We start from the raw sequence: 15,614 nt of genomic DNA, 5'->3' as shown, positions 1-15,614 counted from the left end.
GTTGTTTCTGGATTATCTGATTTCAGGTTCGCACAAACAACACTTGTGGAAACATCATGCTTGACATAATTACTTAGGATTGTACTTGAATACCTTTTACACCCTTGGTAGTTGCCAAAACGGATGTCTTGTTAGGTGAAATATATTTTTCGGAAAAGGAACAGGATCTATCCGTTTGAACGTCGTTTCGTCCGCATATATTGATAGTACTGCAAGCTAGAAGATATTTTCAATCCACTTAAAATAAACTTTTATTGTGCAGTGTGAATAAATTCGTACAGTGAAATTTCAATACAGTGCAGACGAAAAATCACAGTATAGTAACAAAAACATCCAAATGGTCTTGATTGGGCATCTACTGCACTATGAAACAGGGGCAGCAACAAACAAAGGGGTCATAAAAACGTGTTGTGTACAAAACTAATTCTTTGCAGAAGTCACAATAGTATCCAACAAATTGTAAGTAAAATGGCTGACATTAAAGTAAAATATCATCATTCAAACATCAGTTGTTGATGGACCAGGATCTTCTCCAGCAAAATTGTATGTCTCAAAGCTACAAAAAATACACTATTTGTTTATGGGACGTTTTGGTTTTGAAGACATCCTTTGTTAGTTGCGTATTTGCATTATAATCAACTCTCTTAACATGATTGTTGTTTCAAACAGATTTATCATGTTGTTTTTTACGCATTAAGGTTTCGGAATTGTTTCTAAACACTCAGATTTTTAATTTTTATACTGTTACCTGTTTCGTGAAATAGTCAACCTGGCATCAGCTTCATCAAGTTCTAAAAATGTAATGTATGAAAATACTTCTATTAACTGTAACTTTAATAGCATCTGTACCAATGTTTTCAATGTTTATGATGCTTTCTACTTCTGTATCCTCATGAAAACCTTCATCATATGCAAGTGGATTAGCATCAGGAGCTGTCCACAGTTTTCTTACTCCTGGTTCATGAGGTCTTTGCTGTTGGCGACCACGCACAAAGCAGGATACAGCAAACATTTTTAAAAGAAGTCTTCTACGGACAGTTGGCACCAGAACCAAATCAAACTCCCTTTGGTGTAATCGTTTAGTAAATGCAGGCAACACCTTAAAACATTAATTGATTAAAGTTGTTTAAAGTTTTGTGCAAAATTTATCATTAATTACAGTTATTTTGATTTTTTGTAAAATAATAGGAAATTTTATTTAAATATCATAATATAATCTGATGCAACCAAACCTCCATGAGATCAGAAACAGTTTTCTGGACATGTTTTTTCAGGGACTGCGTGAAAATTGAATGGGGAACCAACTTGCTGTGAAGGTCAATTAGATCATCCAGAACATCGCGGAGAGTAGTGTGGAGTGGGTTATCGATGTACCTAAAATGACATCGATAAAAGCTGTAAAATTTACATTTACCTTGTGGTTACTGAAACTTACTCAGCCTCACAGGCCAATGCATTCACAACTTGTATGTGGTGAGCCAACAAATGCACGGGTGCAAGCAAAGCAGGGCAATTTAGTGCTTGTTTTAAACATTTTCTACCATTGATCGCCGCTATCATATACCTGAAACAGAATTTTCTAAGATTTTCTAGACACAATATGACAGACAGGTTTACCTTTTAGTGTTTTTGTTTGGGCCATCACCACCTTTTTTCAACATAGTGGGCCATAGTGACTTACTACCACAAAGGACTTTTGTGTATCTCAAACCAAAATAAACTGCAAACAAAATCATTCCTACAAGCCATGCAATGTTGATTAGAATCAATTCCGACTGAAACACAGTAAGTCAAATTATATCAACCATCACACTTATCATATCGACAGTTTAACTTACTTCTATATAGCTTGGTAAAAGAAAGGCACTTTGAATACCAGGAATGTTTTGCATTGCACCAATTACTGAACTGGAGCACAAGCAGAGGAAACTCCATAAAAGTGGAAAGTTAAAACTGAACACCTGTAAAGAAGCCAGAGGGTTGAGATGAAACATTAAAAAAAACAAGCATGATAGACATGGGCACCAGTTGGCAATTATGTTGATTTTCAAAAAAAATGTATGTCAAACAAATTTAAAAACTAAAAACCAAGCATTAACAAAGTACCAAGGATAGAAATACCAAGTGATTGCACAAGCAAAGTAAACATAGCAATTGTTGCCATGAGGTATATTATAGTGACTTTTGTTTTGGGCTATGAGCTATTTAACATTCCAAATATACATACATTGGTGGCACAATAAATTCTCTTTTCTCAGTGGTGGAATAATGGAAGTTACAATTATTGAAGGTTTGAAACCGACCCTTTTATTAAATCTTAAAGAAAACACCTTACCCTGTATGGAAGACGAACCATTGAAACAACCAAGATGACAAGAAACAAAGCGAAAATTATTGATGCTTGAACCAATCTAAATAAAATAACTTGTGGTTATAATTGTCAGATAACCAATGATATTTAAATTACCTGTCAAAAAATAAACCAGCATAAAAGATTAAAACCAAAAGTTTAAAGAAGTGATGAATAGGTTTCCAGTACACCCACAAGCGAACAAAACTTCCAAAGCTGACATATTGCCGATTAACCCAAGATGCATCCAGATCATATATATACTCAAAATACTTCAACTTCAGGTAGGTCTCGTGTTTCCTTGCATTGGAACTTATAACCTGATTTAAACAGGGTATTTTCACATCTTTGTATCACAAGGAAGAATTGTCATTTACCTCCAATCGTATCACAAAAATTAGCCAGATTGGATAAACAACAAAAATAAATATGCCAACAATGAGTCCAAGTACGACATACAATATATGTTCTCCTTGCCAACATACTACTGAATTCGCCACATCCATGGAATTGGTTGTGGGCAGGCACCAAAATATTTTTGCTATTTGTACACCTATGGGCAATGCTAAAACCTTCAAATAAATGTTGGATTATGGCCTAAAAAATAATTCCAAAAACATGATGAATTATCCAAATAATTTTTTATTGAAAAATACTTCTTCAACATACCTGAACTGTAATAACCAATACATGCATAAGCTTATTATAGCCAGAAATTTTAAGATGCTGTGTCAATCTCCATCTTAGAAATGCAAATATGACTATTGCTACAATAAGAGCAATTAACCATCCCAGCAGCATTGCCCTTTTCACAAAAGTAAATAATGTCAAAGCAAAAGAACCCACTAACAAATTATTTGCCTCATACCCATAGTTGATTGGAACATCATCACTGGCAACAAATGCATCTCTTGCAGCTGTATAATAGCCACTATTAACCTTCACCAGTTCCCAAAAGTCCAAGTTAAATATAAACAAAAATGACATGGATTTTGTCCAAGTGAGTGGCCATGTCCAACGCAGTGAAAGAGATTGTAACAATGCAAAGAACTGTAAAAGTTTTGACAGTAAAGTTATACATTATATTGTGTGTTTCTAAAAATCCCTAATATATATTGGAGCATATTCTGGCAGCATATTTTTATTACATCTTGGTGACAGGTACAAACGAATTGAAAATATTAGAAAATTTATGGCATTGTTGGGAGTAAGTCAACTGTACTTTTGAGCAACTTCCAAATTTAAGTGTAAACTTAACAACTGATAACTTACCTGCAAATATTCCAAAGCTATTAGTAAAACATCCAAAATCATGATTTTCAAAGAACTTAATCGTCGTTTTGTGCCATTTGATTGTTTTTCATGAGGTTCATCTCCAAAAAAGCTGTTTTCATCAAATCCATCATTTTCAATTCCTGGCACAGACACTTGACTGCATCACAAAACATGATTGTTGGCAGTTTACTAAAGCCCTGACATATGTCAAGAACTAATTTTGTAATTCGCACAGAGGAATTTATTGAGCAAATAATAACTGAGCGATAACTTACTAGGCAAAATTTTTTATACACATATTAATTTCTTTTTTCTGTGTAAATTGCCCAAAACAGTCAGAAAGTTCACCTGTCTGATACATTGTTTGGGGTGAGATCATTCAATAGAAGTGGATCATTTTCATTTCTTTTCCTAACCATACTTTTAAAAAACTTGTTACAATAAGTAGTTAAAGGCGTGCCACTCTCACAAACCTGGCCACAACATATAGGCTACCACACTAAAAACAATAAATGATATATTATTATGATAAAACAAAAACATTAATTTTACTTCTGGTATTGCAAAGGAGATTGTAATTTAAACTAGATAATTTAAAGTTCAGTTGCCTCAAAACACAAGCCTATTTATTTGTTTAGGAACAAACATTGGGTCTGGTGTCAAACATCTACCTACGTTGCTAGCAAACCTACGCTACACAAACTAGTTGTACGTATCACATTGCAGTACATTTTATACAAGCTATTTTAATCGCGTACTATTCAAAGGTTGCGTACGTAGTTTTCTCGTACTATTCATACAAAGAAAATTAAACACAACTTTAAAATATCAAATAAAAGGCAACGCATACCAGCCAACGGTTGAAAGATAAAATAAAAAACCCTCAAATAAACAAAATAGTTAATGAGATGTATGTAATCTCGAGAAACTATCTTGGTTGGCGTCTCTATTGAACGTAGTATTCTACTACTAGAAGTATAGTATGATATGATTAACAACATAGGTGTTGCGTCATAAACGTGTGAAACCCATGATGTTAAATACGATACAACAATACATCATAAAAAATTGGTTTTCTCGCAAGTAAAATTATTTTGTCTTGCCAACATAAGGCCCGTTTACAACGGGATCCGACCCACAAAAATTATTCCTTATGTCTCAATCCCAAATAGGAGCATATATTTTCGATTTGACTGCCAATCATATCATCTTGTGACGTCTTAACACAACTGTGTGGTAAAATGATATATTTTTCACCGCCTTCCTTACTTCTTGTTGGTCAATGTATTCATCAGTCCCTGTTAACTTACAAAATCTGAAATACTCAAGATATTTTTGGTTTATTGATCATAAAAAAATTCTGCGTGCATGAACGTTCACATTTTTCGCTGAATAATTGTAGCAATACTGCAGTAACCATTTTACGGCGAGTCGATATGACATAACAATACTCCCTTCATAACAGTAATGCCTCGACGGTGGCCATGTCCACTCCCAAGTCGTAAGTTATACACTTCTGAAGTTTGGGTTTTCCTAAAATGTAGCTGTTACTTTTGTTGAAATTATTTTCCTTTAAATATGTCCTGCAGTTATTCAAGGGCGGCCAGAAAGAGGGTCATAATTCGTCTGAATTAGCGCTGAATCTGGTTGTATCTGTAAAAAGTTTAAAAAAACACAAAAAATGTATAGTGCTAGTAATTTATTCAATGCAAACTTCATTTTTATTTGTTCAGACTGTCAACAATGTATCGCAGCCCTACTATTTTGTGAACGAGACTGAGAGTTAATCAGTTACGCAACAAAATTAACGATTGGCGAAACTGCCATCATGTGCATGTTTGAACCGAATATGACGCATTTCATAGTTACGTAAATGCCAGGTTAGGTAAACTGCGCATTGAAGTTTGAGTGTCAGAGAAAAATTGACGAAACACACACCAATATTTACAATTTTCACGCATGAGTTGCTTACTTTATTTTACTAATCAAGCGAAACATCGCCTCCTAATGTTGGTTTTACGACAATTAACATGTGGAAATGTTTGTGTACTCAAGCCACAAAACGTGCATTCCCAGTTTTTGCAACTTGCCAAAAGCTGAAAATTCCCTTTTTGGTGTTGTCTGCCAAGTAACGTTTGTGTCATTACGAAAAGCTTGATTCAGCACTATTACATTTGCTTGAACACACGCCCTGTATTTGATTAGTCTTTGCATGACAACCGAAGGGAGTATACAACGTTCACTGGAAATATCAGGAAGTAATGCTGACTCACGATAAGTCTCGTGACACCAAGAAATTCTCTTTTCTGAGTTGTGAAATAATGGGAGTAACAATTATTAAAGGTTTAAAACTGACCCTTTTATCAAATTTTAAATAAAACACCTTACCCTATATGGAAGACGAACCATTGAAACAATCAAGATGACAAGAAACAGAGCGACAATTGTTGATGCCTGAACCAATCTAAATGAATGAACCCATTATGTTAAATATGATAGAATAATACATCATAAAAAATTGGCTTTCTCGCAAGTAAAATTATTTTGTCTTGTCAACATAAGGCCCGTTTACAACGGGGTCCGCAAATACTTTTTGGCGCGACCCACAAAAATTATTCCTTATGTCTTAATCCCAAATAGGAGCATATATTTTCGATTTGACTGCCAATCATATCTTCTTGTGACGACTTAACACAACTGTGAGGTAAAATGATATATTTTTATGTTACTACTTTATGTTACTGATCGAGCGAAATATAGTCTCCTAATGTTAGTTTTACGACAATTAACATGTGGAAATGTTTGTGTACTCAAGCCACAAAACGTGCAGTTCCCAGTTTTTGCAACTTGCCAAAAGCTGAAAATTCCCTTTTTGGTGTTGTCTGCCAAGTAACGTTTGTGTCATTACGAAAAGCTTGATTCAGCACTATTACATTTGCTTGAACACACGCCCTGTATTTGATTAGTCTTTGTATGACAACCGCAGGGAGTACAACGTTCACTGAAAATATCGGGAAGTAATGCTGACTCACGATAAGTCTCGTGACACCGAGAAATTCTAACTTGTTGATTTCCCTCCCCTCTTTTTGTGTTTGTTTCAGGCGCAGTAACAGGGCGTAAAAACGATTCACGACAACAGCACAGTAGGCAGTAAACAACCGTCCTTTTACGTATTATAACCTGGACCACGAAGGATTACGCTTCATACCGCTTCTTGTTGCGTCAGTTGTAGGGTTCTTGGGTCGTCAGTGAACGAACGGATCTCTGCTAGACATACCTATAGTTTTACTGTGTTTTCTCTTCAAAAAGTGCAATCTTTCAAGTTTAAAGCCGTCTACAAAGTTACTACAGAAATATGGCAGAACAAAGTTCATCCTCGGTAAGTTTTATTCAATTGTAAACTAATGTGGACATGTTAGGCTACCTTTTGATTCTAGATTAAACAGATGAACTGTGTTTTAACAGGGAAACAATGCTGGAGCATGGCTGAAGTGCTGTGAAGATGGTGTTAACAACCAGATCAATTTGGAACTGTATGCCTCTTACATGTACATGGCAATGGTAAGAAGCATTGTTGGTTCAAAACCTATCTAATTTTTAACAATTCTAACCTGCATTTATCCTGCAGGGACATTTTTTTGACCGTGATGACGTGGCTCTAAAAAACGTTGCCAAGTATTTCCTCGAATGTTCAGAGGAGGAAAAGGAGCATGCTGACAAACTGGTGAAATACCACAACCAGCGTGGTGGAACCACTGGTTACTTTCAGATAAAGGTAGCCATACATGCAAACCCAAACATGTACCCTAATGGTGTATTGAAAAGTTACTACTCCCTTGTTTTTTTGTAGCCTCCAGGTGCATTTGATCCGGCAACCTTCACTGTTTTGAAGGCAATGCAATGTGCACTTGCTCTTGAGGTCAATGTCAACAAAAGCTTGTTGGCTCTCCATGAAACTGGCAATGGTGATCCTGAGGTGTGTAATTTGTGTATGATAAGTTGTACATTTAGTCTTCAATTATTAAATTCTTTGTCAATTCTACAGTTTCAAGACTTCATTGAGGCTAACTTCTTGCATGAACAAGTCGAGGCCATTAAGACTCTGAAAGACTACATCACCAACTTGAAAAGAGTTGGCACTGGCTTGGGTGAATACATGTTCGACAAGCACTTTCTTGAGAAGTAAACCACCGAAAGCTAAAGCTGTCATCATTTCAGTGTAATTTTGTAGATAGATTCATTGCTTCATTCCTGTACCCTTGTCAAAAAAAATATTGGTTTTAAATTTAACTCGATCGGAACTTCCCATTTTACGATTTAAAAACAATTTCTTCATATTCTGTTTTGACCTGCAATAAACACTCTCCACGGATTTGTTTTCTTTTACTGATGCCACCAGCGTACAAGTAAAAATTCAGTGCAATGAATAAAAAAAAACAAGGCAGCATAAAACACTGGAAAACAATGATTGCAAAGTTAAAAAAATATTATTTGCACATGCTAAAATTTGAAGAAGGTAATGCAAGGAATCTACTATATCCAAATGTGTAATATAAGCACCAAAATAACCCGAATGACAAACACATAAATGCTGGAGACAATCTAATTGAGTTCAAGCACTGACCTATGTTGCATAACAACTAAAGCATGGGAAGTATGTTTACAAAGACCACGAAAATTCTGCAATGAGACTAAAAATGGATGAGAACAGTGACACAATTTTACAACAATAACTCACTTCAAAATATAAAAAACTTTAAAGCATCTGAAGGTGATCAAATGGGACCCAGCCTTCTAAGCCCTCATCATTGCAACTTGAAAACACAACCGTTGTAAACCACCATGACTCAGTTTGTTCATGCACCTCTAAAACATCACCAGGAGCAATGCTTATAGTGCCTTCTTCAGTTGCTGTGAATTCAGTAATTACAACACACCTCAGGTTAGGCGTTTGCCCTTCAATCACAGCATCTGGGTCATCTATTTCACTGTACACAGTATCAGGGTTTATGGGAACAATAGGTCCAACAACAACAGCATTCTTATTGAGATTAATCTCTGTTGTTTTGCCCGATTCCAGTTCGAAGAATCCAGAGGGCACCCATCCACTGTCCTCACCTATCATCATGTACCACCAATCTGACTTTGCTTTGTCTATTAGAGTGGCAACAGCACCCTCTGTAAATGCCATTTCACCAGGATTCTCTGGCATGAAGTCAGCCACAGCTACATATCGGCACTTTGGCTTGGCTACGTCCTCGTCCCTGGGTTGGTTTTCTGAGTTGGTTTCACACTTGCGGCCCCTTTCATCAACGAAACCTTCATCAACTTGACCATCAGGCGAACCTCTCAAAGGCTTAGGTGTTTCAGATGGAGCAATATAACATGATTCCACTCTGCCAATAATAATTTCATTTTTATTGCCATTGGTATTGTTATTTCCATTGACATTTCTGGATTTGATATTGTTGGCCTGTGGAAATGCAGGTTTGTTTGGTTTAAGAGGTAAAGGTTTTGTGTGGGAAATAGCAGGCTTGGGTCTGGCAGGGCCACTGGTCTTCATATCATTTTGAAATTTTGACCGCATGGAGCTGACAGAAGTCGGTGCCTTTGAATCCATTTTTGATTTGGTTCGATTTTGTAACTGGGGTTTTGGTGGTGGAGTTAATGATTTTTTTGCTGCACCTTTTTGTTCATTCCTTTCCACTGGTTTTAAGGCATTCCGTAAGTTAATCTCTGCACCAATCTTTGAGGCCCTTGCTGCTACTGAATTTTCATTCACTCCAACTGACTTTGCTTGGACAACTGGTTTCTTTTTACCCAATGCTGGAGCCGGGGGTTTGTTCGGCTGCTTTTTAGTGATGGACGCAGTTGGCTTTTTGTTTGTATCATTGGAAGTCTGAGGTCTCAGTGGACGTTTTGGGGGAGTAGTGGTACGCTTGACTGTTGCAGCATTCTTGTTCGGAACGGACTTTCTCATTTCTTTTTCCGCTGCAGGTTTGGTTTCCTGTGACTCAACCTTATTCAAACTGACATTGGCTGCAGCTGCTGGCATCGGCAGTTGCTTTTTGGAAGTGCTGCTTAGGATATTTGTTGAGTTTGAATTACTTCCTTTTGAGGCGGCTGTGCTGGGTTTGGCATGACAAAGTGGATCTGGAGTTCCAACGGTGGGCTTTGTTGCACTTGGCAGTGGTGGCAACGGTCTCATGGCGGACAATACTTTTCCTGATTCACAAGTAGATGACGTAGAATGTGATTTTATCAATGGACGTTTAGGGCTTGTTGATGAATCAGTAGAAGATATGACAGCAGGCTTTGGGGGTTTGGGTCTTTCAGGTGGTTTCACAGACTTTGCCTTGAATTGCTTTTCAATATAAGAAGAAGGAGCCCAACCCTCATTTCCATCAATTTGAATATACCACCAACCACCAGGTGATTTTTCAATTACCTGCCAATAAATGTAATCTAAATCAGACGTGTCAGTTCAAAACAAATACAAAAATAATGTGCAATGGGAGTATATGTCTTTGATATGTTGCATTTTTTGTATTGGACAGGGCAGGGTTTTCAAACCTTTTTTGTGAAAAAGTTTTCTCACAACCCCACGGTTATGACATATCGGCATAGAACAACACCATAACCTAGAGTTATGAAGCTTACAGAATCAAGTTTGACATTTTTGTCAGATTAGCCTGGATCCTAGTTAAAGAAACCCTGGTAAAGGTTGTGATTAACAAAAAACCCGTTATATTAAATGTTAATGTTCAAGAATAATTTTTCTTTTTTCTCAGTGATTAGATCTTACCTCCACTTTGGCATGTTGGTCAAAGCTCACTCCCTCTGGAATATTGGCCACAAATGGGGCTTTGGAAACATACTCATAAACTGGTTCCTTTGCAGCTAACTTGTAGGTTGGTGGCAAAGGTGGGGGTACTTGTGGTTTCTGAACAAGTGATCCACGCTTCACTGACGACCGTTTCGGTGGGGGCAGTACTTGGGATTTTGGACTTAAAACAACTGCAGCTGCAATAACAATGACTTATTGTTGCAATATTCCTATAATGCTTGCTGGTGCACTGTTTTTGTAATTCATGTTGCAATATTTACACTGAAAACATGTTTTTGTACAAAAACTTATTTGTTAATGAAATTTAGAACATGCATTGCCAAACACAGAAAAAATATTGCTTGTTAGCTTTAAATAAATAGTAAATCACATAAAACTTTCTGTAATGTTATTTTACAAACCTGAATTTAAACATGCGGAATGGTATTCCTTACTCCGCCTGTTGGCAACTTGCTGTCGCTTTGGACTAGATGTGGCCGAATTTGAAAGGGTAGGTACAGAGGATGGGGACGGAACAACAGCATTAATTGTGCCGGACGGAAGGCTTCTTCTATGTGCTTTGAGTTCGTGGACTGACGATATTATTTCAACACCATGTTCATTTCTGTTGGACTGTCTGAGCACGACATCGGCAGGCTTGTCCAAATAGGAAGCTGGAGCCCATCCTTCCTTTCCCTGGTAACTGAAAACACAATACAGTTCAGAGTAGCTATTTTCGACATGTGACGAGGAAGTCGTTCAGGATTTAATGGCATATGACCCCTTGAGTCAGAGCACATGGCATAGCTTACGCAAGATTGTTACCTGATATGCCACCATCCTTCAAGATTTTTCTGCAGGACTTCCACAAGAACACCAAGGCCAAAACTTATTTCGTCTGCGTTGCTTGCAACAAATTTGGCTGTTGTAATGTATTTCTCACCTATGTAATTTATAAAATATAAAAGTAAATAATGAGAAAAGCAAATCAGACTTCTCTGTATGACTAATTTCATTCCACAAATAGCTGATTGAAACCGAGCAATTTCAGCATACCCTGGCCAAGTTCCGCTTCTTTGGTAATAAGATTTTCAAGCGTCCCATCTCTTTTTTCCAAGTATACACCAGGAATCCATCCACGTTCACCTTCTTCATCACTCACAAACCACCATCCTGCATAATTATACACAGTATTTACAGCAAGTCCTCATAAAAAAACGATGAAACAAATTTAACACTTGCCATTTTCGTGTTTTTCAATAACTTCCAAATACTGGCCAGACTCGACGGTTAGTTCTTTTGGTTGTGTACGAGTGTAATCGGCAACAGCCACATATTGTTCCAAAGGTATGGGCCCAGATATTTCACCGATATCTGTTAAAAAAACAATCCTCTGATATTTTCATGACAAACAATAAGTTTTCATTTTGTTGCACTACAATAAGTAGGATTGTATTGTGACAAAATAGCAAACCCACATATAAATAAATACAAAATATTTAAAAAAACAAAATGATTTGTAAAGCTATCTAAGTACTGATCAATAGGCCAGATACAATTAAAACAATATTTCACGCTGATTTTGCTGGTATTAATACCCACTTCACAAGTTGTTCCCGTTCTCAACCCATACACTGTTGTATTATTAATGGTTTTGAGTTCAAACACAAGCATGCAATATGTTAAAACAAGCTATACAGTGCAAAAAGCTTAGGGTTGGGACAATTTGCTGCTCATAATTGTTCTACTCATGCAACATGTGAGTTGCAATACAAAATATTCAAACCATGAACACATATGGAAAAAATGCATAACGTTTGTTGATATATTTGGGTGCAAAGAATTCAGGTAAATTACTTTGAATACTAAACCCAAAGCTAGTATGTGGACCATTGTTAAGCACACATTCAAAGCACTGATGATGAACACAGCACTGTTGGAAACATATGCTTAACAATGGTCAGCATATTAGCTTTGGCTTTCCTATTCGAATTTGATGGTATTTTTGTGAAAATTAAACTTAATTTATTTTTTATTTTATAGCTTAATTTATTTGAACAGTAATATTGGATATAATAACTTTTTTTATGTATTCTTAAAAATTAAAAACTGCTCGTATGATTCAAACTAGCTCAGTCGCAAACTGAAGAAAAATTCTGGATTTCAACCAACTGTCAAAACATTACACATGCTGCACATAACAAGTGAAAAGAGACCACATGACGGACAAATTGTTACATCACAATGAATATTGAGCACACATGCGAACACCACTTACCAAGAGATTTTGTTCTTCTAATGCGTCTGGACTTAACTATTGAGTATGCAAGACCTTTTTATATGTTGGCAAAAGCAAATATTATAAAAATGTATTATTTGGAATCATATGAATTACCTCCCTGTGAATGGTTGAAACAAGAAAAGTGCTGTGATTTTCACCAACAACGATAGAAAACTCATTAAAATGTTAAAAGATATGTGGTTGGACACAAAACAGCACATGGGAAAAAACATGACTCATTGTCCAGCACTAGAGCTGGTGATCTTGATAAAACAGGGATAAGGTGACTCATTCTTTTATTTGGTCAATGTTTAGAAAAGAAAAAGTGCAGATAATCGACACTAACCTGATTCATCCTTCCTCCTTTTCTTGTTAGCAGTATCCCTGTAATACAAACATCCCACAATTTAACAGTAAATTTTGGTATCACTTCCATTCATGATTGCCCATGGCAGTGTCTTGTGGTAAACAAAAACTCAGAATGAAACCTATTGTAACTAACTTAAATCTGTGTTAAATTTAACTGAAACAAAACAGTTCAAGTTTTGGTCTATATTCATAAACAAAATGTAACATGCTGAGATTTTTAGTGCAGATGAAATTTAACGTCTTAATCATTAGCATTGGCTGTGACTTATCCATTAGTAAACAAGTAGCATAATGTTCACAAAAAAAACATTTCCAGAATATGTATATAATTGTTGCTGAAATATTTTGAAAATAATTTTGTTGACATGTAGGCTACTTACTCCTGGGGTGGGTTTAAATCTTCTGGTTTACTTTCAAAGAAATCCAAAACTTGGTTGCTTTGTGAAATGTTTGCTGGAAGTTGAATGAGTGCCTAAAAGAACTTTGGTTCAACTTTCGACTTAATGGTTCTTTTGAGTATAGAATATCAATATCATTAAAAATTCATTACACAGCAGCCAGCATAGGGTTACCCTTCAGCACATAAGATTTAAGGCACCAGAATGAATTGATCAATACAGAATAAAATGTACATTCTCCACAACAGGCAAACATGCGAGAATTGCCAAACTACACTTACTCGACAATATTCATCAATTGGTTTTAGTCGTTTCATAGCAACCTCACGTATATGGCTTCTTCTGAACAGTACTTTTCCTGGGAGAAAGGGTATTGTTCTGGCAGCTGGATCTTTTAATCCTCCTTCCAATGGAAAAGCTTCCAACAGGGAAATCTAAACATATTTTACATGTCAAAATCATAAATTTTGTGGGACACCTGAACAAACAAGAACTGGCATGGAAATCAGACAATTAAATAGCCAAAAAATATTATGTGATAGAACTGTCTAAACTACCTGAAAATCAAAAAACTTGCTGTATCTTCTAAATATCATGGTGTCACTTCCGTCATTCCATTTTACTTGAATCACATATACCTACGAAAACAAAAGTGCTTTATAACTCATCAAAACAATTTAACACATAGAACGGATTTAAACAAAGTAACGAATGAATTTATCGCAACTTCGGCAAAATAACCATCCAATTGAAAGTAAAAGAATGTCTATTGGAATTTTTTTCTTCTGATCGATTTCAAAGTAAACTTTTTCAATATATTTGTTTTAATTAGCAATCATTTTTCAGTAAACTTTACCATCACAAAATAGGTTTGTATACTCACATAATGTTTTGATGGATATCTTCTTTTCAAAGCATCTGTTACATTTGCATCCACAAGTTTTCTGCGACTCATGGTGTCATAAGACTAATGGTGTGGCAACCCTATCAGTATCACCAACACGCATACGAAGATCTACAAAAACACAATAAAAATTTTGTATGATACATTATTAGAGGAAGCTATTTACACAATCGTATTCAGTAGGAAAATCCTTTTTTCTAAATCTCTAAAGTGCTACATAGGTTACTGCAAATACCTTTACAGTTCACACAAGTCTCAAACATTCCTTTAGATGTCAACATTAAGCATTGTAAAGAAACTAGAAGCACTCGTATTCTCGTCTGGAGCGACAGAATTCTTCTGTGAACGCATGACTGGTCACACACCCCAAAAAAGAGAAAGGGGCAGTACCATTACGGCTAAAATACGTTGTCGCCCAAGATCAGTTGTCTGGACAAAAACGGATGCCTGAACACATAACAACCGCGGCGATCAGGGAAAGCACATATTTTCGTCTATAAAGGGGTTATAATATAAATTAAACCGTTTTCCCTTTCTGTTATACACTGCATTGCGTCCACCATAGGTTACTTTGTTAATATTTAGAGTGCATTGCCTATACCCTCGCGCTGTATGCACTTTCCCTCAACGGTGCGGCAGTCACGTATTAAGCAACCGATTTTGTTCAGGTAATTGAATTTGGATGACAACCTATCTTGGCCGTAACTTAGCAGCCCAAAAAGAAAAAAGAAGCAGCTGTTGTGATGAAATAAATGGTTCTGTCGAAGGTTATTACAAACGCAATGTTTTCTATTTCGGTTAAATTGTCAATAATTGTGTTAATAATGTTCTTAATTTTTTTAAATTATTTAGTTTCGTCAAACTGATAAGTTAATGATTGCATGCTGCTTTGTTGTTGATGTATTTGTGTTATTATTGAAATAATTTGGGGGGATTAGGAAAAGATGGGGAAAGCATGTTTTTCTGTAATAAAAGTAGGAGTTGTTTTAAACCAAGTTGTTTTAAACCAGTGGTTCACAACCGATGTTCGTAAATTCCCAAGAGATCTGTGAGATAAATTAGCAAAAGCAGGCTTAACATAAAAACAGTGTTTCTCAACTTTTTTTCCTCATGACTCCTTTCAACGATTTTCATGCAGCCTGCAACACCCTCCTTGATCTCCTTTTCTGTAGCCTATATACATATGTTAAAGCCACGGTAACTTTTCAGGT

The 15,614-nt window shown here is 36.1% G+C and overlaps 3 protein-coding genes across 3 annotated transcripts; 1 reads left to right on the top strand and 2 right to left on the bottom strand.

Moving 5' to 3' along the window:
• Positions 1-233: 233 nt before the first annotated feature.
• Positions 234-4,114, bottom strand: LOC145903766 (uncharacterized). The gene is made up of 14 exons (XM_082991907.1): positions 3,974-4,114; positions 3,623-3,782; positions 3,219-3,400; positions 3,020-3,155; positions 2,728-2,922; positions 2,468-2,670; positions 2,336-2,411; positions 1,839-1,961; positions 1,618-1,775; positions 1,436-1,564; positions 1,233-1,374; positions 850-1,099; positions 749-791; positions 234-556 (listed from the first exon to the last, which is right to left on the bottom strand). The coding sequence occupies exons 1-14, from the start codon at positions 4,042-4,044 to the stop codon at positions 499-501; spliced, it is 1,926 nt and encodes a 641-aa protein (XP_082848033.1). The 5' UTR covers positions 4,045-4,114; the 3' UTR covers positions 234-498.
• A 2,705-nt stretch (positions 4,115-6,819) lies between these two features.
• LOC145887779 (ferritin heavy chain-like) lies at positions 6,820-7,997 on the top strand. Its single transcript, XM_082978996.1, has 5 exons — positions 6,820-7,004; positions 7,091-7,186; positions 7,254-7,400; positions 7,476-7,601; positions 7,671-7,997. Exons 1-5 carry the CDS (start codon positions 6,981-6,983, stop codon positions 7,809-7,811), a joined length of 534 nt encoding a protein of 177 aa, XP_082835122.1. The 5' UTR covers positions 6,820-6,980; the 3' UTR covers positions 7,812-7,997.
• On the bottom strand, positions 7,995-14,726 carry LOC145887778 (uncharacterized). Its single transcript, XM_082978995.1, has 13 exons — positions 14,639-14,726; positions 14,383-14,514; positions 14,057-14,137; positions 13,781-13,933; positions 13,482-13,573; positions 13,079-13,116; positions 12,730-12,765; positions 11,694-11,825; positions 11,508-11,624; positions 11,277-11,394; positions 10,874-11,154; positions 10,431-10,648; positions 7,995-10,073 (listed from the first exon to the last, which is right to left on the bottom strand). The coding sequence occupies exons 2-13, from the start codon at positions 14,452-14,454 to the stop codon at positions 8,382-8,384; spliced, it is 3,030 nt and encodes a 1,009-aa protein (XP_082835121.1). The 5' UTR covers positions 14,455-14,514; positions 14,639-14,726; the 3' UTR covers positions 7,995-8,381.
• Between the last annotated feature and the right edge of the window lie 888 nt (positions 14,727-15,614).

Source organism: Ascidia mentula, chromosome 1, assembly GCF_947561715.1.
Source record: "Ascidia mentula chromosome 1, kaAscMent1.1, whole genome shotgun sequence".
Classification (NCBI taxonomy): Eukaryota; Metazoa; Chordata; class Ascidiacea; order Phlebobranchia; family Ascidiidae; genus Ascidia; species Ascidia mentula.
This window is presented reverse-complemented; position numbering and strand designations above follow the sequence as displayed.